Raw genomic sequence first — 27,354 nt, forward strand, 5'->3', positions numbered from 1 at the left:
GTAATAAAGTAATATAAGATGACATAACCCCAGTAATTTTTTATGACCTCCAATGCCCCGTAAGAGTTAAAAGCTGGTGTGGACATTGGTTTAACATGTCGATTCAGGACCACTATCTCGCTACATTTAGTAATGGTTATGGAGTCATTTGTTCAAAAAAAAAAAAAAATACCACCATCTTGCTATATTTAGTAACGGTTATAGAGTCATTTGTTAAAAAAAACCAAAAATATATTCGTCTGTTAACATCACGATCATCATCGAAAAAAAATGGTTAGACGAGGGTGAAAAGTAAGGACCACTTTCAGAGAGAACGGGCCAATGGTGAATGGTTTTTGAGCATGAATTACTATTTACCTCCGTCGTCAAATAATTCAAACCTTTTTATTGTCATATCATTTATCTATATTAAATAATATTTATTAACTTGATTTAGTATACAAATTTATTTATTCACTCTGTGTCATATCAGTTTGTAAGAAAGATTTTGTATAAGGAATTAGTACATTTAATATTATTTAAATCTTCTATTAGACATGCCTAACTTTTCATATTATGGTGATTTTACACTAATTTTTTTTTACAAATTCTTCTTATACATTATTTACAAAAAAAATAAAAAAATAAAAAAATAAAATGAAAAATGAAAAACCCGAGTTTAATTAAGTTTCGTATCATAGCTAGGCATGTTCCTAGCTAAACTAAAGTAAGGAGCAATTTCAGAGTCAGTGAGAAAGGCAGATGGTGAAGGGCTGTTGAGCAAGCATATTACTACTTACCACATTCGGCAAATAATTCAAACCCAGTCTGAACTTCAGCTAAATGAGGCAATAATCCTACGTACATCAAGTAACAGATCATAATCTAACTTACACGTATAAGATAATTTCAGCATCATTCTCGCAAGACTTCATTGTGACCTTTAAATGTGGGAAACTGCTGTAGTCGTTAGAGCTCAATACAATTCTCCTTAGCTTAGCTAGTAGCTGGGAAAGAAAAATGGGAAGAGCACCGTGTTGCTCTAAGGTTGGTTTGCGTACAGGTCCATGGAGTCCGAAAGAAGATAGTGTGCTAACTAATTATATTCGGGCAAATGGTGAAGGCCATTGGAGAAATTTGCCTAAAAAAGCCGGTAAGACAAAACTCACTTGTTACATCAATTCGCTGAAAGTGAGCAGATATAATTCCACTGCTTATTTGATAATTGTTTAATTTGTAGGGCTACTTCGATGTGGGAAGAGTTGTAGGTTGAGATGGATGAATTATCTGCGACCGGATATCAAACTAGGGAACATTTCATCTGATGAGGAGGACCTTATCATCAGGCTTCATTCTCTTCTTGGCAATCGTTGGTCTCTCATTGCTAAAAGACTACCGGGTCGTACTGACAATGAGATTAAAAACTACTGGTGTTCCCATATTAGCAAGAAAGTGGAAACAAGTAGTACAGTAACTCAACCAAAAGCATCAAGAGTGGGAAAGAAGAAGAGCCACTTCACCAATGTAAAGAAACTTGAGAAGAAAATCACGAACAGTTCAAAAGCAGAGACTACAAACACCAAAATATATATCCCCAAGGCCGTTAAGGTTTCCCCATTCTCAGTGACAGTCAGAAACATCGGTTTGGATAACAAGGCAAGTGGGCTATCATCATCGGGCCATGAAGAAGAAGGAAATAACATTGTAACACCAAATAATACAGAAGAAGTGCCATGGAATATTCATTCCCCATTTTGGCCTGATCTTTTTCAAGAAGAAGCTGTGAATTACGAAAGATGTAGTCTTGATAATGCGTGTGATATTTCATCCCTAGACTTCGTACCAATTGAAGATAACATGCTAGATAAAGTTATTGAGGAGTATCAGCAGCTTCTGAACGTCGATGACAGCGTCCCATTTGATTCTTTTTTTTCTGTGTGATTGTTTCCTAAGATTTAGGAGCAGTTACATAATAAGTATCATTTGCAAGTTTAATATACCTTCCCCGTTTGTAATATTATGGTAACAAAATTTTAGAATAGGTATCTTAGAGCCCATCAATTATTGTAAGATTGACTCTTTGTAATAATGTTCATTGATCAATAAAAGAAATTTTATTTATATCATGTAAATCATATTCAAATGTATTGATATATGTCCTTAGGATGGTAGAACCATAACGAGGGTATCAAGTGTTTCAAATCTTGATAGTGAGAACCCTATGAGCACATTTGGTGACCATTTTAGAAATGTCCGTAGCCCCATTATTATTCTGACCAAGGAAACATATAATACAGTAAGACTATCATAGTGTTAAATGATCTTATCGAAAGGTAGTGACTGATCTCACTTGTCAATGTAAGGTTGTTTGCCGACAACCTGGTGCAACACATGGGTGCTTGTTGTAGGCAAGTTCACTAGACTGACTCACCAAAGGATTCCATATAGATAGTAACCCCAGTATCTATGGAATAAATCCTCTAATGAATGATGGAGTATGTAATCCTTGGACTTGAGATCACCAGACGCCTTGTGCATCGATTGATGTAGTTTGACGCTAACCTGACGTAGTTTTATTCAGAGCTATCAATACGGTAGTGATTGACTGCATCGAGAAGTGTATGAAGACTATAGTGGATCGACAAAGGATTCATCACCCCTTTGTACGGAAGAAGTTATCTCACTGCACAATTTAGTAAATGACAATGACACTAAATTTGTGGCCACAGTGGGATTGACATTATTTCTGTACCAGATGATGTCTTGCTAGGGGTCAATCTTGGTCTGTGTGTAGTGAGAGGATTAATTGGTGTTAATCGCGATACTACTCACTGCCGGTATGATGAGAAGTCTACGGGTCACACACATAAAAGATCATTTAAGAATCGGTTTGTACAAGCAGCATTTTCGTCTTTTAGGACGAAAGGCTATTTTGGTATCTCATAATGTAATTAAATTTACTGAGGTTGTTGTCTATGTTTAATTTAATGTTAAAATTAAATAAGTGAGATTATATATAAATATATGTACGCATATATTTAAATGAATTATTATTGTTAATTAAATGTTAATATATTTCATTTCATAAATATATTGATTGACTTTAATTATAATAATAATTAATTTAAAATAAAAATACCACAAGGGGAGTGTTTGGATACAAGGTTGGAGCCATGCCTATTCTTCATTGGAATAGGGTTTTGACACAAGCATTGTATAAGTGCATGTGTGTTAGAGAATGAATTATCATTCAATCAAAGAAAAAAGAAAAAAAGAGGAAGCTCATTTTCTCTATTCCTCACACGTTTGCCTTCCATTTTTGAATCAAAGATTTTTCTTTGATTTTGTTTTGATTCTTGAAGCCAAAGAGGATCTAGAAAATCCGTCTTTGGTTCTTCGGATTATCTTCGTATGACCATCGTTCGTTCGATCATATTCTCTGATCGGTAGTGAAGTAGATTCAGAAACATTTGAAGAAGCCTCCAAACATATATAAGATCTCTGATCCTTGTCTGAATTGATGTTATATTTATTCTTTTCAATTTAAGCATGTAAAATATATACATATTAGACCTTGATCTTAAGTTAATCAAAATAATCAATGCGAAAAACTCTTTCGCTACGTTTACCCCATCAATATACTTACAGTAGAAGGGCCTTTTACTTTTCATTGTGTAAGATTTGGCACTTTAGCCATCTCGGTAAGCAGAATTCGGTAACATTTAAGGCAAAATAAAAGGTGGGGCGAACTTTATCTGCAATGTCAGAGTTTGAATCGCATCGGAAGCACCTTGTGGCTAGAGGTACTTACCCGACCTCTAATCAGGATTACTCTCGTGACTTCGAGTTTGGCAAGTCAGTCCTAATGATTAATATTGCATCTTTTATTTCTTGACTGGAGTTTGGCAATTGGCATTTAAACGATGACACTAATTGTCATGCACCTGATTCGTCGAGGATTTATTACGTAAAAACAATACGAAATGTTGAGTCAAGGATATCATTGAAACTGAAACAGAGCCAGAAATGATGGATCTAGCCTGGTATCAATTCGCTGATTTGAAGAAAACACGTTTTATTTAAAAACTAACTAATTAAGCAAATCAAATAACTACGCATAGAAATTGAAATGTGTTTCTTCATAATTTTGATGTGTTTCGGTTTCAAAATAAAAAATAAAGATATGTTTTCACTTGTCGGTGTTGAACACATTGAAATATCGGAATTTTCCCTACTAATCTCATATAATGCATGTATTAACGGGCAGCCAAATATTTCTACTAGCAGACAGTCAAACAAATATTTTTTTTGCTTCATATATGAGTTGCAATTGATCGCTAATAATCAGAATTTACTTCTACAATATAAGAAAATAGATATTTGAAGATTAATATACAAATAAAAAGTTGATAATTCTCTATTATAATCAATTAATAAGTGATAAGACAGGTTCGATAGGAGGAACATTTTCAAATCTATGAGGTAACCCATCCATCGGTAGCCCAACAGTAACGGCGAACCAGGTTCAAGGAGGCTGCAAATTGGTAGAACCCAAAGTCCCAGATTCGACTCCCCGTTAGACGCAAATGTAGTATGTTGTCCAATTTGAGAGATTATGGCTATGGGTTAGTGTGGGATATCTTCTCCTTAGAATTAATCGAGGTGTGAGTAAGCTAGACTGAACGCATAAGTTATTAATAATAATAAAATAAAAAATATTTGAGGTGTATTATTAATTAATGTACAATTAAGCACGTGATGGGATCTATGGCTTATTCTTTCCATTTCCAACTTTCATTGACAATTTATAAATTTATTAATATTTGATTCCACAAAATATAATTTCATTCACATGTCAAATTATCATGGCCTACATATTTTCATGGCATTTTAAACGGTGGGGAAGTATTGTCCTCACTCGTGCTATCCTTGGCTTCTTTCTCTTTGAGTATTGCTTATTTTTGTAAAAGAGAAAAATGGGAAGAGCCCCTTGTTGCTCTAAACAGGGTCTGCATACAGGTCCATGGAGTGCTGAAGAAGATATTTTGCTAATTAATTATATTCGGGTACATGGTGAAGGCGATTGGAGAAATTTGCCTGCAAGAGCTGGTAATACTTTAGATAGCTGTAGACGTAAAAATCTACATGTACGGAAGAAGAGTCTAATCCCGTGAGGTTGAGGCTACTAGCGATTCGCTGCACCTGCACACGTAGAGAAACAAATGCGTGAAGCAAACAGAAAACACCGGAGTGGTATTTGTCGTAGGCACTCCGACGCTTAAGTTAGCAAGGTTGGAAGAGGCTAGTATAGTGAGGGCTAGGGAGTAGAGAGGTTACCGGAAGTCTAGTTGGAGACTGTGACTACGACAGTGATGTGAAGCTCTCGAGTAGAAGCTTCGGGTGTGAAGGTGTAGTGTCTCCTTTGTGAGAGGGTTTACCTCTATTTATATAGTGATTATCTGGTCTCCTAATCCTAATAGGAGTAGGAGTCCGAGTGTAACTCTGATGCAAACCCTAGAAAAGTTAGGGCGGTGGTGAGTAGTCTTATCTGCGTCCATATAAGAAGGTGATCTGAACAGGAAAGTCACTTTGAGTAGGAAAGTGACCAGGAACAGGAAAGTGACTTCAAATAGGAGATTGAGCAGGAACAGGAAAATGGTTAGTGGGGGTCGTGGGCTCTGAACTCGCTTATAGGCCTATGAAGTGAGCTGGAACTGGGAGGCCCGTGCCCAGATGGTTTGGGCCGATCATATCTCGTATCAAATGGGACTAATTTGGCTTAGGCCTCTTTAGGATTGGGCCTGGTCTTTTCTTCACTGGTGGTCTGGTTTTCCTATATGGGCCAAGGATGATTTTTGGCCCTAACAATTTGTCCCCCACTCTCTAAGTTAAGAGTTTCTTAAGTCAGAGAGTAGGTAGCGATTGGGGTGAGCTCGATCTTCCTTCGTGGACGAACGATTGTCGGTGTGGGTGATCTGACTGTTGCAAGTGATTTTTGGTTAGACGTCGTTTGGTATCCATTCCTGATCCAGAGTATGCCATCATTGCATAGTGTGCCTGATCGGTGCGATGAGCCAAAGGGAAAAAGAACTAGGCCAAGGGGCTCATGCGCTCGTTCGGTACGTCCGTCTGAATAGAAAAGTGAGCTACAGTGTTATAGTCGGGGAGTTCACTCGTCATGCCTGGTCGAATGAGTTGGGAAGTTTATTAAACTAAAAGCTTTGCTTGGTCGGTATGCGGGGACGATCAAGTGGATGAGATAAAACTCGACTAATGATTGTCCACTTGTTTGCTACAGAAGGATGAACGGGCGAGGCCTCCAGCCTTGTTCTGAAGAGGGCTCGACCCGAGCTGTTCCAAGCTGATCAACTGGTCGACCAGGCCTTCCGGGCTGATGGAGCATGGGACATTTGTGAGTGCCTCTAGAAATTAAAGGCTGAGTCAGTTGGGAGGATCGGGCGACCGAGTGGATGTGGAATGCGGATCTAGACCAGGGGTTGACTACTCGTCCGTTACGAATGAGCGATGCATCCTAGCTTGGTCGTCTGGAAAAAGAGTGCGGGCCGAGCCATTCGAAGTTGACCGGCCAGTTTGGAGGATCTCTTGGGGTGCGAAGATTGGATGCGCGTTGGGCCCATTTCAAAAGACACGAGCTGAGTCGACTAGGAGAGCTGGGTGGCCGAGCCGTAGCTTTCGTACAAGGCAACGGTTTCCCATGTGATCTAGATCGCTGCCACGTGCATGGTGGCGATCGATCCGTCTTTTCGAGAACAGGAAAACGAAGAGACTCCTGACCACCGGCCAATCACAAACTGCCACGTCTTCGCTTTTTCCTTACAAAACTGAGGAACAAACTATTCATCTTTCATTTGCGTTTGTCTTGTGTTTTCGTCCCAAATTTTTTTTCTCTTTCCTTTTTCTTCCTTCTTTTTCGTCCCAGTTTCTTGAGCGACAGTGGTCTCTTCCTGCAATCTTCCAAGGTAAACATTTTTTTTCTTTAGGCTGATTTTCTGCTTTGTTTTGGTTGTTTGTTGAATCTTTGGAAGGTAGAGTGAAGTTTTTGAACTTTTGAGTGGGTTTTAATTGGATTTTGAGTGTTTTGGTATTAGGATTTTTAGAATAGGCATAGATTTGGATTTTTCGGTGGATATCCGACGAGAATCAGGTAGTTTTGGGTATTTTCTGGGTTTTTGGACATGATCGAGAAGACAAAGTTGTGTTTAGTATCATTTGGTTTGGTCGGTCTGTCTTACCGAGTGGTGAGGGAGTACGGAGTGGATCGAATAGTTGGTTGGTCATCTAGACTGAGTGGGTAACATTGAGTGGGTGCATCGGTGAACAAGGGCGAGTAGACTTAGTGCTGAATCTAGAGGTGAGTCGACCACTTGGGGTGAGCGAAGAAAGGCTTGAATCGAGGTCTGGGTCGGTCGGTCGGTAGGAAGGGTCGATCAAGGATTAGGAGTGACCTTGTTGCCAGGTAGGTCGATTGGTGTTGAGGGGCAATCGATAGCTGGGTTTATTATCTTTATTCGGTCTTTACCTAAGGCGAGTGGTTCTTTGACAGTTAAGAATTCCAAATCTAGGACCGAGTCGGTCGGGACGGGCAACTGGGCCGTTATGTCAGACACTGAATCAGCAAGCTCGAGTGAAATTGTGGTGGATGTTGGGGATGAGTATGAGCGTGCCCCCACCATAGTGATGATGCCCAAAGAGGGCGTCCCGATTAGGGTGCCGACTGGAGTTAGTGTAGCTGCCCCAGGTATGAGTACTCCCAGCCCGAGTGGTTTGGGTAGGCATAGGGGAAATGAGGAAGACTCCGAAGGAGTTGGTAGTCCATCCTCTTCCGGTAGTGGCTCTAAGGAAGAGCCGAGCCAACAGGGCAGCGGTATTTTGACTAGAGATTATCCTCCCGTACTGAAAGATAGTGATGTTTGGCGCATCTGGACCTTGTATCACATTCTGAGTTTGGTTGATATCCTAATGCTGCGGTCGTATGAGTGGGTTGACTGAGAGGCAAAGGTGTTGGATCAGTGTTTAAGAGAAGTGGTTTCATGATGGGTTGAGGCTACCCGTCCCTTTCCTCGTGTGGGAGGTACTGAACCACTTCATGATTGCCATGTCTCAACTTATGTCGAATGCTTGGAGACTGCTAATGGCTTTGGAAGACCTCTGTGTTCAGAACCAAGTGAGGTTCGGGCTGCACGAGCTGCTGTATTCGTACTTCTTGAAAGAGAATGATAAGGAGAATGGTCGGTATCTGTTAAACTTAAGGCATGATTGGTCTCCCTTGGTGACCGACCTATGGTTCAGTGATAAGAACTGGAAGGACCGATACTTCTACCTGAGGGTCAGGCTGTTTTTGGAGAGAGAGGTCAGGGCGAGATCCTGATCTGCTGGCGAGATCCCGATCGGCTGGCGAGCTACTGGGGAGAACTTAGTTGTTTCTTTCGTACTTTTGATTACTAAATCTTGATTGTGTTTTTTGTTTGCAGAGCTTGAGTTCAATCGGGTTGGGCAGAGCTGAGACGGTTTGGATGTAGCGACCCAAAAAGTGTTAGCCATCCCATTAGAGCAGAGGGATTGGCGAGTAGTGCTAATAGAGTCCAACCTGAGGACCAGCATTCTTTGGGCCAGAGTAGAGGCGATACAGAGAGGTACTCCATTCCCCTCGCTAAAGCAGACTTGGGATGTGCTTCTGAGTCGATACTACAACCATATCATTTTTTGTGAGTCCGAGCTGAACCCACTAACCGTTGGAGAGTTTGCACTTGCAGAGTCACTGATGAAGAAGTTGACCGTCCCAAGCGTGAGCGAATCTATCGCCCGACGCCATGAGAAGAGGAGAAGGGAGTCTTTAGCCAGGGAGGACAGGAGAGCAGATGATGTGTTAGCGACGCCGTCGAGTCAGTAGCCATCGAGTTAGCAGCCTACAGCCACCGAGTCAGCAGCCTATAACTGGAGTTGGGTCGTCCTACCACGATCATGGATAAAGAGGCCGGTCCGATTACCATCACGATTCCGGCTAATGCGTTGACTTACTCTGATGCGACTACCATGAGTAAGCTGGCCGACTCATTTTTGTTCCCGATGGATGAGGCGCGTCTTAACCAGATGGGTGCAGTTGCTGTGGCTGATTGGGGGGTAGCCCGTGCCATTCAGGTATGACAGTAGTATTTGATAATTTTGTTCATGAATCTCATTCTGATGGCAATGTTTTGTTGTGCAGGTACTCACTAACAGTCTTTATCTGAGAAAGTCTATCATGGAGCAAGAGAAACGGATACAGGATGTATCCAAGGCCAATACCAGCTTACGCCAAAAGGAGGCGATGGCCCAGAAGGCCGAGTAAGAGTTTCAACAGCGTCTGAGGGATAGCGAGCATGAGTTGGAGCAGTTGAGGCGTGAGTTAGCCAAGTAGACCGCAGAGATTGAGTCTCTAAGGGAGCAGTGTATTTCCATTGTCGATGATGCTATCATCAAGGCCCGCGGTGAACTCATGCTTAAGTTCAAGGAAGGGAAGACTTCTCACTGGGATCCAGAAAAAGACATCCAGCTCATGCAGGAGTTGCTGGAAGAGGGAGTCAGTCATACGGGTTTACAGGACGAGGAGCCGATGCCTGACCTTGCTAGTCAGCCAGGGCCATTGGATGTTGGGGATGTGAGCGACCAGGCTGCTAGGACGGGTGCTGGTGTTGCAGACATTATGACTGAGTCGGAGATGGAGTAGGCGACTTGTACTGAGGATAGTTAGCCTAGTTCCTTTCTGTATTTTGGGGCCTGCGATACCCTTTTTCTTGGCATGTGCCGTTCTTTTGTATTTTGAACTGAGCCCTTTGAGGCCATCTGTTATTATATTCGGCTGTTCTAACTTCTAATGCTTTCTTTATGGATGAATGAGTTCATTGTTTCTTTTCTTGTAGATGCACTAGGTTGTGTTTGTTACTTCAGTGTGACCTAGTGACTAAGGCATGTAAGCCTTATGTTGGTCTAGGTTGGTGTTTCACTTATTGCCAGTGTAAGAACTATTCATCAGTTTGGTCGACCGAGTATTAAGTCTTGGATTGGATGAAGTCAACCCGGAGATATGAGTTCTTGGGTCTAACGGGTCTGACTCGAAGGTGCAAATCGTAGGTTGGGCTGAGCCGATTTGACGACGTCTCTTCTTGGATCGGGCTGGGTCGATCGAAGATGATCCTGTGAACCAAGCGAGGTCGATTTGAAGATGTTTTCATGAACCAAGCAGGGTAGATTCGAAGGTGTTTTCATGAACCAAACTGGGTCGATTCGAAGGTGTTTTCTTGAACTGAACGAGGTCAGTTTGAAGGTGTTTTCATGAATCAAGTTGGGTTGATTCGAAGGTGTTGAACCCAGCTGGGTCGATTCAAATACGTATTTGTGAACTAAACGGGGTCGATTCGAAAGTGTTTTCGTGACCCGAGCTGGGTCTATTCGAAGGTGCAAAATCATGGATCGGACAGGGCTGATTTGAAGGTGTTTTCGTGACCCGAGTTGGGTCGATTCAAAGGTGTTTTCATGAACCAAATCGAGTTGATTCGAATGTATTGAACCGAGCTGGGTCAATTCGAAGGTGTTTTCGTGACCCGAGCTGGGTTAATTCGAAGGTGTGAAATCGTGGATCAGACAGGGCCGATTTGAAGGTGTTTTCATAACCCGAGTTGGGTTGATCCGAAGGTGTTTTCGTGAACCAAACGGGGTCGATTCGAAGGTGTTGAACCGAGCTAAGTCGATTCAAAGGTGTATTCATAAACCAAACGGGGTCGATTCGAAGGTGTTTTCATAACCCGAGCTAGGTCGATTCGAAGGTGCGAAATCGTAGATCGGACAGGGCTGATTTAAAGGTGTTTTCGTGACCGAGCTAGGTCGATTCGAAGGTGCAAAATCGTGGATTTGATAGGGACGATTTAAAGGTGTAAACAATAATCGATCGTCCAAAGTCGATTTGGAGATGTAAGATTTCTGAATAGTACTTTATTAATATTTGGCCATGAGTCCAACTATCTACGAGGAGGTGGATAGGCCCACTCATCCCTTTAAAAATAAACAAGGAAAAAATAGAAAAAGATTAAGTTCACCTAGAAGTAGTAGCGCTACTATTACTGATGTCTTTGCCCTCGGGGGTCTGGAGTTTGTAGGTGCCCTTCCCTTCTTTTTTAGTTATCTTTTATGGGCCTTCCCAAGAGGGGCCGAGTTTGCCAGAGTTGACCTCCTTAGTGTTTTGAAAGACCTTGCGGAGGACCCAATTACCTATCTTAAAAGTCCGGAACCTCATATTGCGGTTGTAATGTCGGGCGACCTGTTGCTGATAGACTACATTATGGATGCTCGCCCATTCGCATAGCTCATCGATGGTGTACAGGTTCTGGCAAAGGTTTTGATCGTGTGATTCCTCGTCTGCCTATTGGAGCCTAGTGGATGGGACTGACACTTCGGCTGGGATTACTACTTCCGAGCCGTATGTGAGGGAGAATAAGGTCTCGCCTATTGATGAACGAGCTATGGTTCCGTATGACCAGAGGACTCCGGGTAGCTCATCTGCCCATGCACCCTTGGCTTTCTATAACCGCTTCTTTAGTGTCTGAATGATGGTCTTGTTTGATGACTCGGCCTGGCCATTAGACTGGGGGTTGTGGGGGGTTGAGAAGCTCAACTTTATCCCCCACATGTCACATAAATCCTTGAAGCCTGAGCTGATGAACTGGGATCCATTATCAGTGACGATCTCCTTCGGTATCCCAAACCTGCAGATGACATTCTGCCAGATGAAGGCTTTTACCTCTTGGTCTCTGACTTGTGCGAAAGCTTTGGCTTCAATCTACTTCGTAAAGTAGTCTGTCACAGCTAACATGAAGACTCGCTGTCCAAGTGCAGTAGGTAGTTTTCCCACGATGTCTATTCTACACTTCATAAAGGACCAGGGTGTGAGGATGGAATATAGTCGCTTTGGTGGAAGGTGTGAGATATGAGCAAACCTCTAACAACTGTCGCACTTCTTCACATAAGCGGTCGAATCGGCGTCCATGGTTGGCTAGTAATATCCAGCAGTGATCACTCGATGTGCAAGGCTGCGTCCCCCAGCATGGTTTCCACATTCGCCTTTATGAAACTCAGCAAGGACACGTTGGGGCTCCTTTGGGCTTGTGCACTTGAGGTAGGGGCCCAAGAATGGTTTTCTAAGGAGTTGGCCCTCATGTATGGTGAATCTAGCGGCTCTTGTTTTTAGTCATTGTGCCTCATTCTTTTCAGTAGGGAGTTCGTCATGCTCCAAGTATCTCATTATTAGAGTCATCCAGCAGTCGCCTAGTTCATCTCCCATGGCTTCCTCGGGCAGCTTTTTTGGTTGTTGTCCCTCCTAGTTGGCAGGCCATTGCATGAATAATAGAGGGCTGGACGAGGGGGAAGAGCATTTGAGGGCTGAGCCGAGATTGGCAAGAGCATCAGAATGGGAGTTCTCCGCTCTGGAGATTTGGACAATGGAGAACTCATCGAATTATGCCTGCAGCTCTTTGACCATGCTCAAGTAGGATGTCATCTTCGAGTCGCATGCTTGATACGTGCCTTGTAGTTGATTGACCATGTTCTGGGAGTCAGACTTCACTTCTAGTTTCTTCGCTCCAATTTCTTTGGCTAAGGAAAGTCCAGCTATGAGGGCCTCATATTCGACTTCGTTGTTCGTGCACTTGAAACCACACTGTATTACCTGCTGGATGATGTCTCCTACTGGTGCAACCAGTACCGCTCCAAGTCTGCTTCCATTTACGTTACTCAAGCCATCCATTAAGAAGGTCTACTTGGACGGTGATCCACCGTTCATGTATAACAACTTACTTTCTGCTTAGGTGGTGGTATTCGGGGTGAAATCAGCAGTAAAGTCGGCCAAGGCCTGGGATTTGACGATGATGCAAGGCTGGTATGAGATGTCAAACTCGTTGAGCTCTACCATCCACTGCAGGAGTCGGCCTAATAGCTCTATTTTGTGTAGTATCTTCTTGAATGGGAAGGAGGTGAGTACAACTATTGAGTGGTACTGAAAGTACGGCCTAAGCTTCTTAGATGCATGGATGAGGGCGAGGGCTAACTTTTCCAGTTGACTGTATTATGTTTCTGCATCAAGGAGTGACTTGCTTACATAGTAGACCAACAACTACTTCATTTCTTCTTCCCGAACTAGTACTGCTGAGATGGCTGTCTCGGAGACCACTAGGTAAGAGTAGAGCTTCTCCCCATCCCCAGGTTGGGAGAGGAGTGGAGGGGAGGTTAGGTACCTCTTCAGCTGTTGCAAGGCTTCTTCGCAGGAGGTGGTCCACTCGAACTTCTTGGACTTCTTAAGAGCATGGAAGAAGAGATGGCACATGTCGGCTAACCTGGAGATGAAGCGGCTCAAGACGGCTACACGTCTTACTTGGCGCTAGACCTGTAACGGCCCATTTGACGTATGTAGCTAATTTACATTGCATTGCTTGAATCTTTATTGTTTTGCTCTTAATTGAGTATTTATATTGTTAATATTGTTTGGTTGGTCCTTGGTTGAATGGATATTATTAGTTGGTTGAGTGGTTGCCCTGAAATTTGTAAACGACTTGGCGAATTTTTGTGGTACAGACTTTGCCGGGGCAAAGAAAAAACTTCACCGCGGTGATGAAGTCCTGCAACCTACGGTGTAGGTTCTGTCAATTTTTGCCGGGGCGAAGAAAGTTTCTTCACCGTGGCGAAGGGCATAACAAAATGGTTATTAAGTTCTAGAGAATTCTTCCTTTGGAGTACAATGACCATTCTACCCCTAATTAGCAGGAAAAGTGGGGAGTGAAATGCAAGGAAATTGCATGAAGAATAGTTTAAATGGGGGTGCATTTGCAAAGAATTCAAAGGGCAAAAGTAGAATTCCTAAGAAAGAGTAAGTGTAAAATGGGAATGAATGAATATATTTTGAGCAAAAAAGGGTTGAAGCTTAGTAAACCCTTCATTCATTCTTCTTCCACCACCTCTTCCATTCTCCATTTCCTCTCACTTCTTCTTTCAATCTTTCAAGGATTTTTGAGAGTTTTTAGTTGGATCTTGGTAGAGAATTAATCTAAGGCATCCTAAGGTAAGGATTCTTGCTTTAGATGTGAAGTTTTGCATATATTTGTACATTGAAGTCTTATGGTTTTATTATTTAAAGTTGTAGAGAAGGGACAAGTTACTAAGGAAAAGAGAAGTGTTAGTGGGATCATACCATCACAAAGTAAGTAAATCCCAATCCAAATTGATATTTGAGAAATCCTTTGTGTAGAGATTTATTTATGCATGATATATGTTATGTTATTGAGAACTTAGGTTGAGATGAGTAGGTATTTTTTGGTTGTTAAATACACTTCAATTGGGAAGTGTGATGTGTGATGAGAATGTAGTTTGTGATGAAATTGGAGGAGATTGAGAAATCTCTTTGGAACTGTTAAGTTATGACCGGGATTATAGCTTGGTGAGGGAGTTTTCTCCCATTTGGATGGTTCAAGAGAGGGATAGACTTATAAACAAAGTGGAGTGTAGGTATGCACACTAGTTATTTGATGAAATGTCTAAGAGAAGTATGAGCATGAGTTGTGAACCTTCATTTTTGCTACATTGTATAATGGCATTTCCTAAGTGTATTAATGAGCATGAACCATCCATATGCATTAATTGTGCATTTGAGAAGTAGTTTGAGAAAGAGTATAGAACTTTGTGACTAACCTACTCTAAACATTAAGCTACATTATGAATCTAGTTTGAGAAAGAGTAGAGAATTATGTGAATGAACTACTCTAAGAGTAGAGAGAATGAGAAGAGCACTAAGAATGGGTTGGTGCTTTGTGATCTCCACCTGATAGGTATGAGAATGGGTTGGTGCTTTGTGGTCTCCACTCGATAGGTATGAGAACGGGTTGGTGCTTTGTGTTCTCCACCCGATAGGTATGAGAATGGGTTGGTGCTTTGTGATCTCCACCTGAAAGTCACGAAAAATGGGATGGTGCTGTATGAACTCCACCCAGCCGTGCCTCCGGTAAGATGAGGTCGTGGCATATAGCCGCAGTTAAGGAAAGAGAGCTGTGTGAAAGATGAGTACTGTAAGGAAAGAATTAGAAAGAGAGTTACGGGGACAGTCGAGTAGAGGCTTTACTTACTGAGCATTAGTTCGTGCTCACCCTGTTGTTTTTCTTTGTGGTTGCAGGATCTAGGTGAGAACGCGGTTGGATGGGCGTCAGCAAATGAAGAGTAATAGCTACACTGTCCACTGTTTTAATACCATTTTATAAATGATACTCTATGTTATATAAATAATGTTTATATGTAATAAAATAAAAATTTTGGGCCCATTTACTTTTGCTACTATACATATATTCTATTTGATATATTTCTACAAGTATCCTTGTGTAAAGCAGTCATTACATTTTTGATATCAGAGTAAAGATTTTGGGATTTGACAGTGTACTATTCTCATTGCCACAATGTCCGATAACCGACTGTGTGAGTTAATTCTTTCCTTACTATAAGTGTTTCTTGAATTGATAAAATGTTGTTTTGTAGATGAGGCGTAGTACCCGAAAGCGTGGTAAAGGTGTGATGAATGAGGGAGAATCTTCTAACCCACCAGAAGCTACGCCCCCTCCCTTGGATGAAGCTAGAGTTCGGGGGACTATATAGCAAGTTATGGTTGAAACCCAAAGGAGAGTTATAACCCCCGTGCAGGTACCACCAGCTACGAATATAGGAAGAGAACAACCGGCACCTCCCCTAGTACAGAACAGAGTTGAACCAATTTATGGTCTTCCCGATCAACATCAACCCTCAAAGTTTAAGGGTACCACGGACCCAGTAATAGCCAAAGAATGGTTTAGGTCCGTAGAGCGAACAACAGATTTATTCCCTATGACGAACCGGGAGAAGATCCAGTACGGGAGTTTCTTATTTCGGGGTGATGCCCGAATTTGGTGGGAATTAATGGAAGAAACTCATGATGTGGCAACGATGACTTGGGAAGAGTTTAGGCAAGAGTTTGAGGCCGAGTATAGAATAGAGGACCGAGTGCATGAGAAGGTCTAAGAATTTATTAGCTTGCAGCAGGGATCTAATACCGTGAAGGAGTACTTAGTGAAATTTAACTCCCTTGCAAGGTTTGCACCCGAAATAGTTAGCACTCCGACATTGAGAAGAGATAAGTTTGTACATGGGTTGAAGTCGGAGATAGCTCGGGATATCATGACGAGCTCTGATCCCCCTCGAACTTATAGTGAGGCCTTGAGGCGAGCAATGAGGTTGGAAATCTTTGAAAACAAAATTCCCTTAGTAGGTTCTTCGACAGGACCAAGTGAGCCACCCTCTGCCCCGTCGAGAGAGAAACTAGAGGGTGTGAAAAGTAAAGAAACGAAGAATCAGAAGAAGAAATTTTAGTTTAGACAAAACAGAAGAGAGTGGAAGAATAAGGACCCCGGACGGAAGGGTTTCCTCTTTGCCCTAAATGTGGGAGGAACCACTCATAATAGTGTATGAGAGACTAGAGGATATGTTATAGATGCCGACAGCCAGGGCACTTGATGAGAGATTGTAAAGCTCCTCTTCCACCACCCGCCAGAGTTCTGGAGGTACTCCGAATGCCAGAGTGTTTACAGTGGCACAGGGTGGAGCAGAGGCCAGTCCATCAGCCATTACTAGTCAGTTATTATATCATTCTATTCTTTTGTATGCTTTAATTGATTCAAGAGCCACTCATTCTTTTATATCGTATGGAATGATTGAGAGGTTAGGTTTGAAACCTACGAGAGTGACTCAACCCATTAAGATAGAGTTACCCAATGGGGTTAGTGTTGTGATGCAAGAGATATTGTCAGAAGAGTCTATAGTGATCCAGGGTTGAGATTTAATGGTTGATCTAATAGTTTTTGACATGCCCGACTTGGATGTGATATTGGGCATGAATTTCCTAGGGAGATATGGGGTAGAGATTGATTGTCGGAAGAAGAAAGCGAGATTTAATCTCGATAATAGAGATAAATTTAGTTTTGGAGAGGGCCATCAGTTGAGCATGTTGATTAGTAATGTAAAGGCTAGAAAGATGTTGAGAAATGGGTGTTCGGGATATATTGCCCATGTAGTTCAGAGTGGTGATGTTCCCCAGCTAGAGATTCAAAAGGTGCCAATAGTTCGAGAGTTTCTAGATATGTTTTCGAAAGAGTTACCAGGTTTGCCCCCAGAAATGGAGGTTGAGTTTAGTATCGAACTAGCACTAGGAACAACACCAATATCCAAAACCCCTTATCGAATGGCCCCAGCAGAGCTTCAGGAATTAAAGAAGCAATTCCAAGAGTTTTTGGATAAAGGCTTTATCCGACCAAGTCATTCTCACTGGGGAGCTCCAATTTTGTTTGTGAAAAAGAAAGATGGGTCACTATGGATGTGTATCGATTATAGAGAGTTGAATAAAGTGACAGTGAAGAACAAGTACCCATTACCTCGCATTGATGATTTGTTTGATCAGTTAAAAAGAGTCGCAATGTTTTCTAAAATTGATTTGAGGTTAGGGTACCATCAGGTAAGAGTGGCTGAGCAAGCTTTGGCTAAGACTGCCTTTCGTACAAGGTATGGGCATTATGAATTTGTAGTAATGCCGTTTGGTTTGACTAATACCCCAGCAGTTTTTATGGACTTGATGAATCGGGTGTTCCATGATTATTTGGATCGGTTTATAGTGGTTTTTATTGATGATATCTTGATCTATTCTAAGTCAAGAGAAGAGCATGAGGAACACTTGAGAATAGTGTTGTAACGGCTGAGAGAAAAGAAACTGTATGCAAAATTTTCTAAGTGTGAGTTTTGGCTTGATCGAGTGATATTTATGGGCCATACTGTGTCTAAAGAAAGGATTTTGGTGGATCCGAGGAAAGTGCAAGCAATCCTTGAATGGCAGAGACCGAGGACAGTGAAAGAAGTCAGGAGTTTTTTAGGCTTAGCAGGTTACTACCGGTGATTTGTAGCAGGGTTCGCCCAATTGGCTAAACCGTTGACAGCTCTTACTAAACAAAGAACTCCTTTTGTATGGTCTGAAGCATGTGAAGAGAGCTTTCAGGAGTTGAAGAAGAGATTAACGACAGCTCCCGTGTTAGTGTTACCACAGGAGGGTGTAGATTATGACATTTATACAGATGCCTCATTGCAAGGACTTGGTGTCGTGTTAATGCAGTTAGGTAGGGTGATAGCATATGCATCTTAGCAATTGAAAGAGTATGAGACGAGATACCCTATGCATGATCTAGAGTTAGCAGTCGTGGTCTTCGCGTTAAAGATTTGGAGGCATTACCTTTATGGTGCTAAAAGTAATATCTACACTGATCATAAGAGTTTAAAGTATTTCTTCACTCAGAAGGAGTTGAACATGAGACAGAGAAAATGGTTAGAGCTGGTTAAGGATTATGAATGTGAGATCAAGTATCAACCGGGGAAGGCCAATGTAGTTGCTGATGCCTTGAGTAGAAAAGCTTTTTTGTCTCGGCTCACTAGGCAAAAAGAGTTGATAAAAGAATTATGTAAAGAACAGATTGAAGTAATTCCAGGAAGGATTGCCAGGTTAGAGGTTCAGTCTACTTTACTAGAGGAAGTTAGAGAAAAGCAAGTGGCCGATGAGTGGTGTCAAAGAATAGTTCAGCAAGTGTATAAGGGCAAGATATCAGAGTTTTATTTAAAGGATGGTGTCCTCTATTTCAGAAATAGGTTGTGTATTCCTCCTAGTGATGAGTTGAAGAAGAAAGTTCTTGCGGAGGCTCATGACACACCATACACAGCTCATCCTGGAGCAACCAAAATGTATCAAGATGTAAAGAAAGGCTATTGGTGGCCAGGTATGAAAAGAGATATTGCAGAATTTGTAGCTAAATGTCTAGTTTGTCAGCAGGTGAAAGCAAAACACCAACGGCCGTCAAGGTTGCTTGAGCCACTGAGTATTCCCGAGTGGAAATGGGAAAGCATTTCAATGGACTTTATCACTATTATCCCTAGAGTACAGAAAGGGTATAATGCTATATGGGTGATTATGGACATGTTAACCAAGTCAGCCCATTTCCTTCCAATAAAAGAGGGCACTACTACAGACCAGTTGGCTCAGATTTATATTAAGGAGATAGTCAGGTTGCATGGTGTGCCCAAGACAGTAGTGTCAGATAGAGATTCCAGGTTTGTTTCAGCTTTCTGGATGAGTTTACAAAGGAATTTGGGTACCTGTTTGGCATTCAATACTGCCTATCATCCTCAGACAGATGGCCAAACAGAGAGAACAAACTAGGTGCTTGAAGATATGTTGAGAGCTTGCTGTATGGATTATAAAGTATCCTGGCATGAGATGTTACCCTTAGTAGAGTTTGCCTACAACAACAATTATCAGTTTACAATTAAAATGGCACCTTACGAGGCTTTGTATGGTAGACGATGTAGGTCTCCACTACATTGGGATGAGATTGGCGAAAAGGATGAGTTGAATTCAGTTCATGGGCTAGAGATAACTCTAAAGATGCTAGAGGATGTAAAGTTAATCAGAAACAGAATGAAACAAGCCCAAGACAGACAGAAAAGTTATGCTGACTTGAAGAGGAAAGAAATTGAGTTCCAAGTGGGCGATAAAGTGTTTCTGAAAGTTTTGCCCTACAAGCGAGTAATGCGCTTCGGGAATAAAGGGAAGTTAGCACCAAGATATATAGGTCCATTTGAGATTTACAGTGAGTGGGAAAGGTAGCCTACAGATTGGCTCTACCACCTAGTATGGATAAGGTGCATGATGTTTTCCATGTCTTGGTGCTTCGGAAGTACGTAAGTGACCCCTCCCATATTCTGAGTATAAAAGCTGTTAAGTTAGCAGAGAACCTTGTGTACGAGGAACGCCTAGTTCAGATTTTAGACCGACAAATTAAAGAGCTCCAAAATAAGAGTATTCCGTTAGTGAAGGTCCTTTAGAGAAATCACAAGGTCGAAGAGGCCATATAGGAGGTTGAGCAAGATATGCAGAATCATTACTCGGAGTTGTTTGTGTGAATTTCGGGGACGAAATTCTTTTAAGGGGGGGAGAATTGTAACGGCCCACTTGAGGTATGTAGCTAATTTACGTTGCATTGCTTGAATCTTTATTGTTTTGCTCTTAATTGAGTTGTTATATTGTTAATATTGTTTGATTGGTCCTTGGTTGAATGGATATTATCAGTTGGTTGAGTGGTTGTCCTAAAATTTGTAAATGACTTGGTGAATTTTTGTGGTACAAACTTCGCCGGAGCAAAGAAGAAGCTTCGCCGTGGCGATGAAATCCTGCAACCTACAGTGTAGGTTCTGTCAGTTTTCGCTGGGGCGAAGAAAGATTCTTCGCCGCGGCGAAGAGCATAACAAAATGTTTACTAAGTTTCTAGAGAATTCTTCCTTTGGAGTACAATGACCATTCTACCCCTAATTAGCAGAAAAAGTGGGGAGTGAAATGCAAGGAAATTGCATGAAGAATAGTTTAAATGAGGGTGCATTTGCAAAGAATTCAAAGGGCAAAAGTGGAATTCCTAAGAAAGAGTAAGGGTCAAATGGGAATGAATGAATATATTTTGAGCTAAAAAGGGTTGAAGCTTAGTAAACCCTTCATTCGTTCTTCTTCCACCGCCTCTTTTATTCTCCAGTTCCTCTCACTTCTTCCTTTAATCTTTCAAGGATTTTTCAAAGTTTTTAGTTGGATCTTGGTAGAGAATTAATCTAAGGCATCCTAAGGTAAAGATTCTTGCTTTAGATGTGAAGTTTTGTATATAATTGTACATTGAAGTCTTATGATTTTATTGTTTAAAGTTGTAGAGAAGGGACAAGTTACTAAGGAAAAGAGAAGTGTTAGTGGGATCACACCATCACAAAGTAAGTAAATCCCAATCCAAGTTGATATTTAGGAAATCCTTTGTGTAGAGATTTATTTATGCATGATATATGTTATGTTATTGAGAACTTGGGTTGAGATGAGTAGTTATTTTGTGGTCGTTAAATACACTTCAATTGGGAAGTGTGATGTGTGATGAGAATGTAGTTTGTGATGAAATTGGAGGAGATTGAGAAATCTCTTTGCAACTGTTAAGTTATGACCGGGATTATAGCTTGGTGAGGGAGTTTTCTCCCATTTGGATAGTTCAAGAGAGGGATAGACTTATAAACAAAGTAAGAGAAGTATGAGCATGAGTTGTGAACCTTCATTTTTGCTACATTGTATAATGGCATTTTCTAAGTGCATTAATGAGCATGAACCATCCATATGCATTAATTGTGCATTTGAGAAGTAGTTCAAGAAAGAGTAGAGAACTTTGTGACTAACCTACTCTAAACATTAAGCTACATTATGAATCTAGTTTGAGAAAGAGTAGAGAACTATGTGAATGAACTACTTTAAGAGTAGAGAGAATGAGAAGAGCACTAAGAACGGGTTGGTGCTTTGTGATCTCCACCCGATAGGTATGAGAACGGGTTGGTGCTTTGTGGTCTCCACCCGATAGGTATGAGAACGGGTTGGTGCTTTGTGGTCTCCACCCGATAGGTATGAGAACAGGTTGGTGCTTTGTGTTCTCTACCCGATAGGTATGAGAATTGGTTGGTGCTTTGTGATCTCCACCCGACAGTTGCGAAAAGCGGGTTGGTGCTTTGTGATCTCCACCCGAAAGTCACAAAAAGTGGGATGGTGTTGTGTGAACTCCACCCAGCCCTGCCTCCGGTAAGATGAGGTCGTGGCATATAGTCGCAGTTAAGGAAAGAGAGCTGTGTGAAAGATGAGTATTGTAAGGAAAGAATTAGAAAGAGAGTTACGGGGACAGTCGAGTAGAGGATTTACTTACTGAGCATTAGTTCGTGCTCACCCCATTGTTTTTCTTTGTGGTTGCAGGATCTAGGTGAGAATGCGGTTGGATGGGCGTCGGCAAGTGAAGAGTAATAGCTACACTGTCCACTGTTTTAATACCATTTTGTAAATGATACTCTATGTTATATAAATAATGTTTATATGTAATAAAAGAAAAATTTTGGGCCCATTTACTTTTTCTACTATACATATATTCTATTTGATATATTTCTACAAGTATCCTCGTGTAAAGCAGTCATTACAGGACATCTTTAATGCAAGTTGGAGACGGTATACCAAGGATTGCTCTGATTTAGTTGGGGTTGGCTTGTATCCCTCGTTGAGCCACTATGTAGCCCAAGAACTTTCCTGATGAGACCCTAAATGAGCACTTGGCTGGATTTAGCTTCATGTTGTACTTCCTGAGGACGGTGAATGCCTGGCTGAGGTGGTCGAGGTGCTGTTTGGCCATTAGTGTCTTGATGACCATGTCGTCGATGTACACCTCCATGGTGTCTCCGAGGTACTCGGCGAATATCTTGTTGACCAACCGCTAGTAGGTGACCCTGCGTTCTTCAGGCCGATTGGCATCACTTTATAGCAATAGGTTTCTCTTTCCGTGATGAAGGTTGTCTTCTCTTGGTCGTTCGGGTGCATCAAGATCTGGTTGTACCCTGAGAAAGCATCCATGAAACTAAGGAGCTCGTGACCTGCGGTCGCATCGATCATCAAGTCGATATGTGGGAGCGGGAAGGAATCCTTGGGGCAGGCTTTGTTTAAGTCCATGAAGTTGATGCACACTCTCCATTTCTTGTTCTTCTTCTTTACGACCACGACTTTCGCTAGCCATTCGGGGTAGTGGACCTCTTTGATCATACCATTGCTCAGGAGGTTCTTGACCTCTTCGTTGACAATTCGAATACGCTCTGGTGCGAATTTCCTTCTCTTTTGTTTCACTGGTGGATGATCTGGGTCTACCTTGAGCTGATGGACCATTGCTTCTGGACTACCTCCTGTCATGTCGGCGTGGGACCAAGCGAAACAGTCTTGGTTCTGTTTGAGGAATTCTATTAGCTTTTCTCTTGTCTCGGGCTTGAGGCGGGACCCTATGTGTGTCTTTCTCTCAGGATCGTCCAGATTTATCTGTACTTTATCCAACTCTTCTATAGATGGTTGATCCGGATAGGTCGATAGGGTTGGATAAGACTGTAATTGCTACAAAAAGTTACCCTTGCCTTTGAAGGCATTCTTGTAGCAATCCTTGGAAGTTTTGGGGTCACCCCTGATCTCTCGTACCCCCCACTTGGTTGGAAATCTGATTGTCTGATGGAAGATAGATGGGACTGCTCGCATGTCGTAGATCCAAAGTCGGCCCAAGATGATGTTGTATGGCAAGGGGTAGTCAGTTACAAGAAAAATAATATGTTTGTTCACTCCACCGGCGTAGATAGGGAGGACGATCTCCTCGATAGTATAATTCTGCTCAGAGTTGAAACCAACTAGCAGCGTTGGCCGCCTGTTGATGTTTGCCTCTTCCAATCCCATAGCCTTCACTATTTCGAGGAATAGGATGTTTGCTGAAGAGCCTCCATCTACAAATACTCTTTTCACTAGGATGTTGGCGACCTACAGGAAGATGACTAGGGTATCGTGATGAGGAGCGGCCAAGGTGACTGACTCGTCATCTTCAAACTAAATTACCTAATGAGTGTGTGACCGCAAGATCGGATGTATAGACTGGACTTCATGGTAGTGGTTGGCTCTGGCATACTATTTGGCTGATGAATAACTTACCCCACTGATCTCTAATCCTCCGGAGATGAGCGAACAGAAACCTTTTGGTGTAGGTTCTCGCGGAGATGGTGATGGTTCTGTTGAACCTTTATGGCTAATGGTGCTCTTCCTCTTATCGGTTAGCAGATCCCGAAGATGTCCCCTCTTTAGAAGTTCAGTGACCTCTAGCCATAAGGCGATACAGTCTGTGGTATTGTGCCCATGATCGCCATGGAACTCGTGCCATTTGGTCTTGTCTCTCCTTGCCTTGGGATTGAGCTTGCCTGGCCACTTAACAGTGGATCCCATTCCTTTCATAATAGCGACGACCTCGGTTGGCTCAACATTAAAGTTGTATTCTGATATCTTGTATCGGTTCGATCCGAATTGTCTGCTCTCGGTTCTTGTTGGTTGATGATCATACGGCTTCCTTACTCTGTTTGAATTGCATGCTGAGGGTTGGTAGCGATGCTCCGCTGGCCTATGTTCTGGCTTCTTGTCAGTCTGCCTTGAATCGTATCTGGAGTGAATTGTTTAGTTTATCTCATCCTCCTCCCACCTTATTTGGATCATTGCCCAGGCCAAGGCGTTTTCTATTATGGTGCAACCCAGCTTTGTAAGTTCTTTGTATAGCTCTTCGTCCGGGAGGAGACCCTTCCTGAAGGCATCTACGGTTGTCTCAGGGTTACATGCAGGAATGAAGATCTTCTATTTGTTAAACCTGCTGACATACTCTCTCAGTAGCACTCCCCTTCTTTGGTATACTCTGTATAGGTCAGCCGACAGCTTCTCGAGTTTCTTGCTACTAGCGAACTGTTCAACAAATATGTCGGTGAGTTGAGCGAATGAATTTATGGGTCTGTTTGGGAGATTCGTGTACCATTGGAGTATTGGGCCAGATAAGCTCGAATCGAAACTTTTGCACATGTAGGCTTCCCTAAGCAGTCGGGATATTGAGACGGTGAACATCCGCTGCTTTTATAAGGCTATGTGATCGTCCGAATCAGTTGTGCCATCATACAGTTTCATGTTGGGGGTAGTAAACTTCTGAGGCATGTCAGCTAGGGCAATCTCATCCACGAAGGGTGAATCCGCGTAACAATGGGGCCTGCTCTTCTTGGTTAGGATCAGCATTCCTGGAATGCGTCACATCACTGCTTCCACATCGACCAATCTCTTGGCTTGTACCCGTTCCATAGGAGAAGGGGACGCCACTAGGTCATCCCGCATGACCGGGTTAGCCTTTGTAATTGACTTTGGTACATTCTGTTGGGTCATCCCTCGTGGGGTAGTCTGACAAGTTGTTCCTTCGTGCGTTCCCTGGTAGCATAGATCTTCGGTTATTCCTTCCAGTTAGATGACTCTCATGGTAACTGTTCTGGTGTTTCGCCCTACATGGATGGTCAGGGGAGTCCTCTGATAGTCATTCGATTGGTCAGGATGGATGGGCTCAGTGCTGCTTGTTTAGTTTGGCCATTCATCTCGTGAGGATGAGCCGAGCCGAGTCGAGTGGAGTGTGTGTTGGGATGGTCGACTAGATGTAAGGTGGAATGGTTAGATTGGGCTAGTCTTGTGGATGAAGGCTTTCTGCCATTGGATTGTCTTGATCTTGATGCTGGGATGAATCGGCTGAATGACGTTCTATAGGCATATTTTTGTCTCCATGAATCAGGACAGAATCATCGACCGCAGACGAGTTTAGTAGACACGGCCTTTTGCCGAAGACCGAGGGTTGGTACTCTGGCGTAAGGGGAGGTTGCATGGACAAAAGAGGGGTGCAGAACTGATTGGGGGGTAAGGGGTGCCTGGCCAGGCAGGAACTCTAGATCATAGAATTGACTAACCTTCTCCTTAAGAGATTGGTTTTCTGACCTGATGAACGTGTTTTTTGTCTGGATCGCATTGTTCTCAGCTTCCAATACGGCTGCCTTGTCCGAGTTCTGTTGCATGAGAGTGGTTAGAGCTTCCAGTTTGGACTCGACGCCAGGATTAGCGTTGTTGGAGTTGTCAGCCATATAAAGTTCCTCTATGTAGCAGGGTTTGTCGAGTCGAATGATTGCTAGAGGCCCCACGATGGGCGCCAGACTGTAAACGTAAAAATCTACCTGTATGGATGGGGGGTCTGATCCCGTGAGGTTGAGGCCACTAGCGATCCGCTGCACCTGTACACGTAGAGAAAAAAACGCATGAAGCGAACGAAAAACATGAGGTGGTGTTTGCCATAGGCACTCCAACGCTCAAGTCAGCAAGGCTGGAAGAGGCTAGTATAGTGAGGGCTAAGGAGTAGAGAGGTTATCAGAAGTCTAGTCAGAGACTGTGACCACAGTAGTGATGTGAAGCTCTCGAGTAGAAGCTTCGGTTGTAAAGGTGCAGTGTCTCCTTTGTGAGAGGGCTGGCCTCTGTTTATATAGTGACTATCTGGTCTCCCAATCTTGGTAGGAGTAGGAGTCTGAGTGTAACTCTGATGCAAACCTTAGAAAAGTTAGGGCGGTGGTGAGCAGTCTTATCTGCATCTGTATAGAAAAGTGACCAGGAACAAAAAAGTGACTTCAAATAGGAGATTGAACAAGAACAGGAAAATGATCAGTGGGGGTCGTGGGCTCTGAACTCGCCTATAGGCCCATGAAGTGAGCTGGAACTGAGAGGCCCATGCCCAGATGGTTTGGGCGTGCCGTATCTCGTATCAAATGTGACTAATTTGGCTTGGGCCTCTTTAGGACTGGGCTTGGACTTTTTTCACTAGTGGTCCGATTTTCCTATTTGGGCCAAGGACAATTTTTGGCCCTAACAATAGCTAATTACTAGTACATCAATTCAATGAAGCATTATATTCGTAGGCAGATTTAATTTGCTTGTCTAACCTTCTATATTTGGATTGTGTGCAGGAGTACTTAGATGTGGTAAGAGTTGTAGGTTAAGATGGGTTAACTATCTGTGACTAGACATAAAGAGAGGAAACATCTCTTCTAATGAGGAAGACCTTATTATCAGGCTTCATTTTTTTCTTCGCAATCGTTGGGCTCTCATCACAAAAAGATTACCTGGCCGAATTGACAATGAGATTAAAAACTACTGGAATTGCCGTTTTAGTAGGAGAGTGGAAACAAGTAGAGTGGTCAAGAAAATACCAAGTAGCTAGTCCACCGCTAAAAAGAGAAAACTTGAGAAGAAGAACAAGGACGGTGCTGCAAATGAAGACACTTTAAATACCAAAATATATATCCCCAAGGCAGTTAGGGTTTCGCCATACTCTATTGCAATTGAGAACGTCATGGGTTTCGATACCATGGAAAGTACTGGGTCATCATCACCTTGCCATGGAAAAGGAAATATTATAAGACCAAATGATACAGAAGAACCATTGAGAAGTCGGACTGATCTTATAGAAAAAGTCGTAGCTGCTAAGGTTCATATAGAAGAATTAGGTCTTGTTAATGAAATTGATAATTCATTCTTAGACTTCCTACCCATTGAAGATAACATTGAGCTAGATGAAATAATTGCGGAGTATGAGAAGCTTCTCAACTCGGAGAATAACTTCTAATTTGATTCCTTAGTGGATACCTTTCCTGTTTGATTAAAGTAACTGGCCATGCAGTAATTAATTAAATGTAAAGTTTCTTGAAAATGACTTGATCAATGGGAGTGATCAAACCAGGAACATAGTTTTTGAGAATGATCATTCAGAATCTCAACCTTCCACCTCAAGTGATAAATCGGTTATTGTTTACAGCACCCCT

The 27,354-nt window shown here is 42.4% G+C and overlaps 1 protein-coding gene and 1 pseudogene across 1 annotated transcript; both read left to right on the plus strand.

The window, feature by feature from the left end:
* Positions 1 to 898: 898 nt before the first annotated feature.
* LOC116129641 (myb-related protein 308-like) lies at positions 899 to 1,920 on the plus strand. The gene is made up of 2 exons (XM_031415376.1): positions 899 to 1,132; positions 1,220 to 1,920. Exons 1-2 carry the CDS (start codon positions 1,000 to 1,002, stop codon positions 1,918 to 1,920), a joined length of 834 nt encoding a protein of 277 aa, XP_031271236.1. The 5' UTR covers positions 899 to 999.
* Positions 1,921 to 4,955: 3,035 nt separating this feature from the next.
* Positions 4,956 to 27,158, plus strand: LOC116129652 (annotated as a pseudogene).
* Positions 27,159 to 27,354: the final 196 nt, after the last annotated feature.

The sequence above is a fragment of the Pistacia vera genome, unplaced genomic scaffold (assembly GCF_008641045.1).
Source record: "Pistacia vera cultivar Batoury unplaced genomic scaffold, PisVer_v2 Contig106, whole genome shotgun sequence".
In the NCBI taxonomy this organism is placed as follows: Eukaryota; Viridiplantae; Streptophyta; class Magnoliopsida; order Sapindales; family Anacardiaceae; genus Pistacia; species Pistacia vera.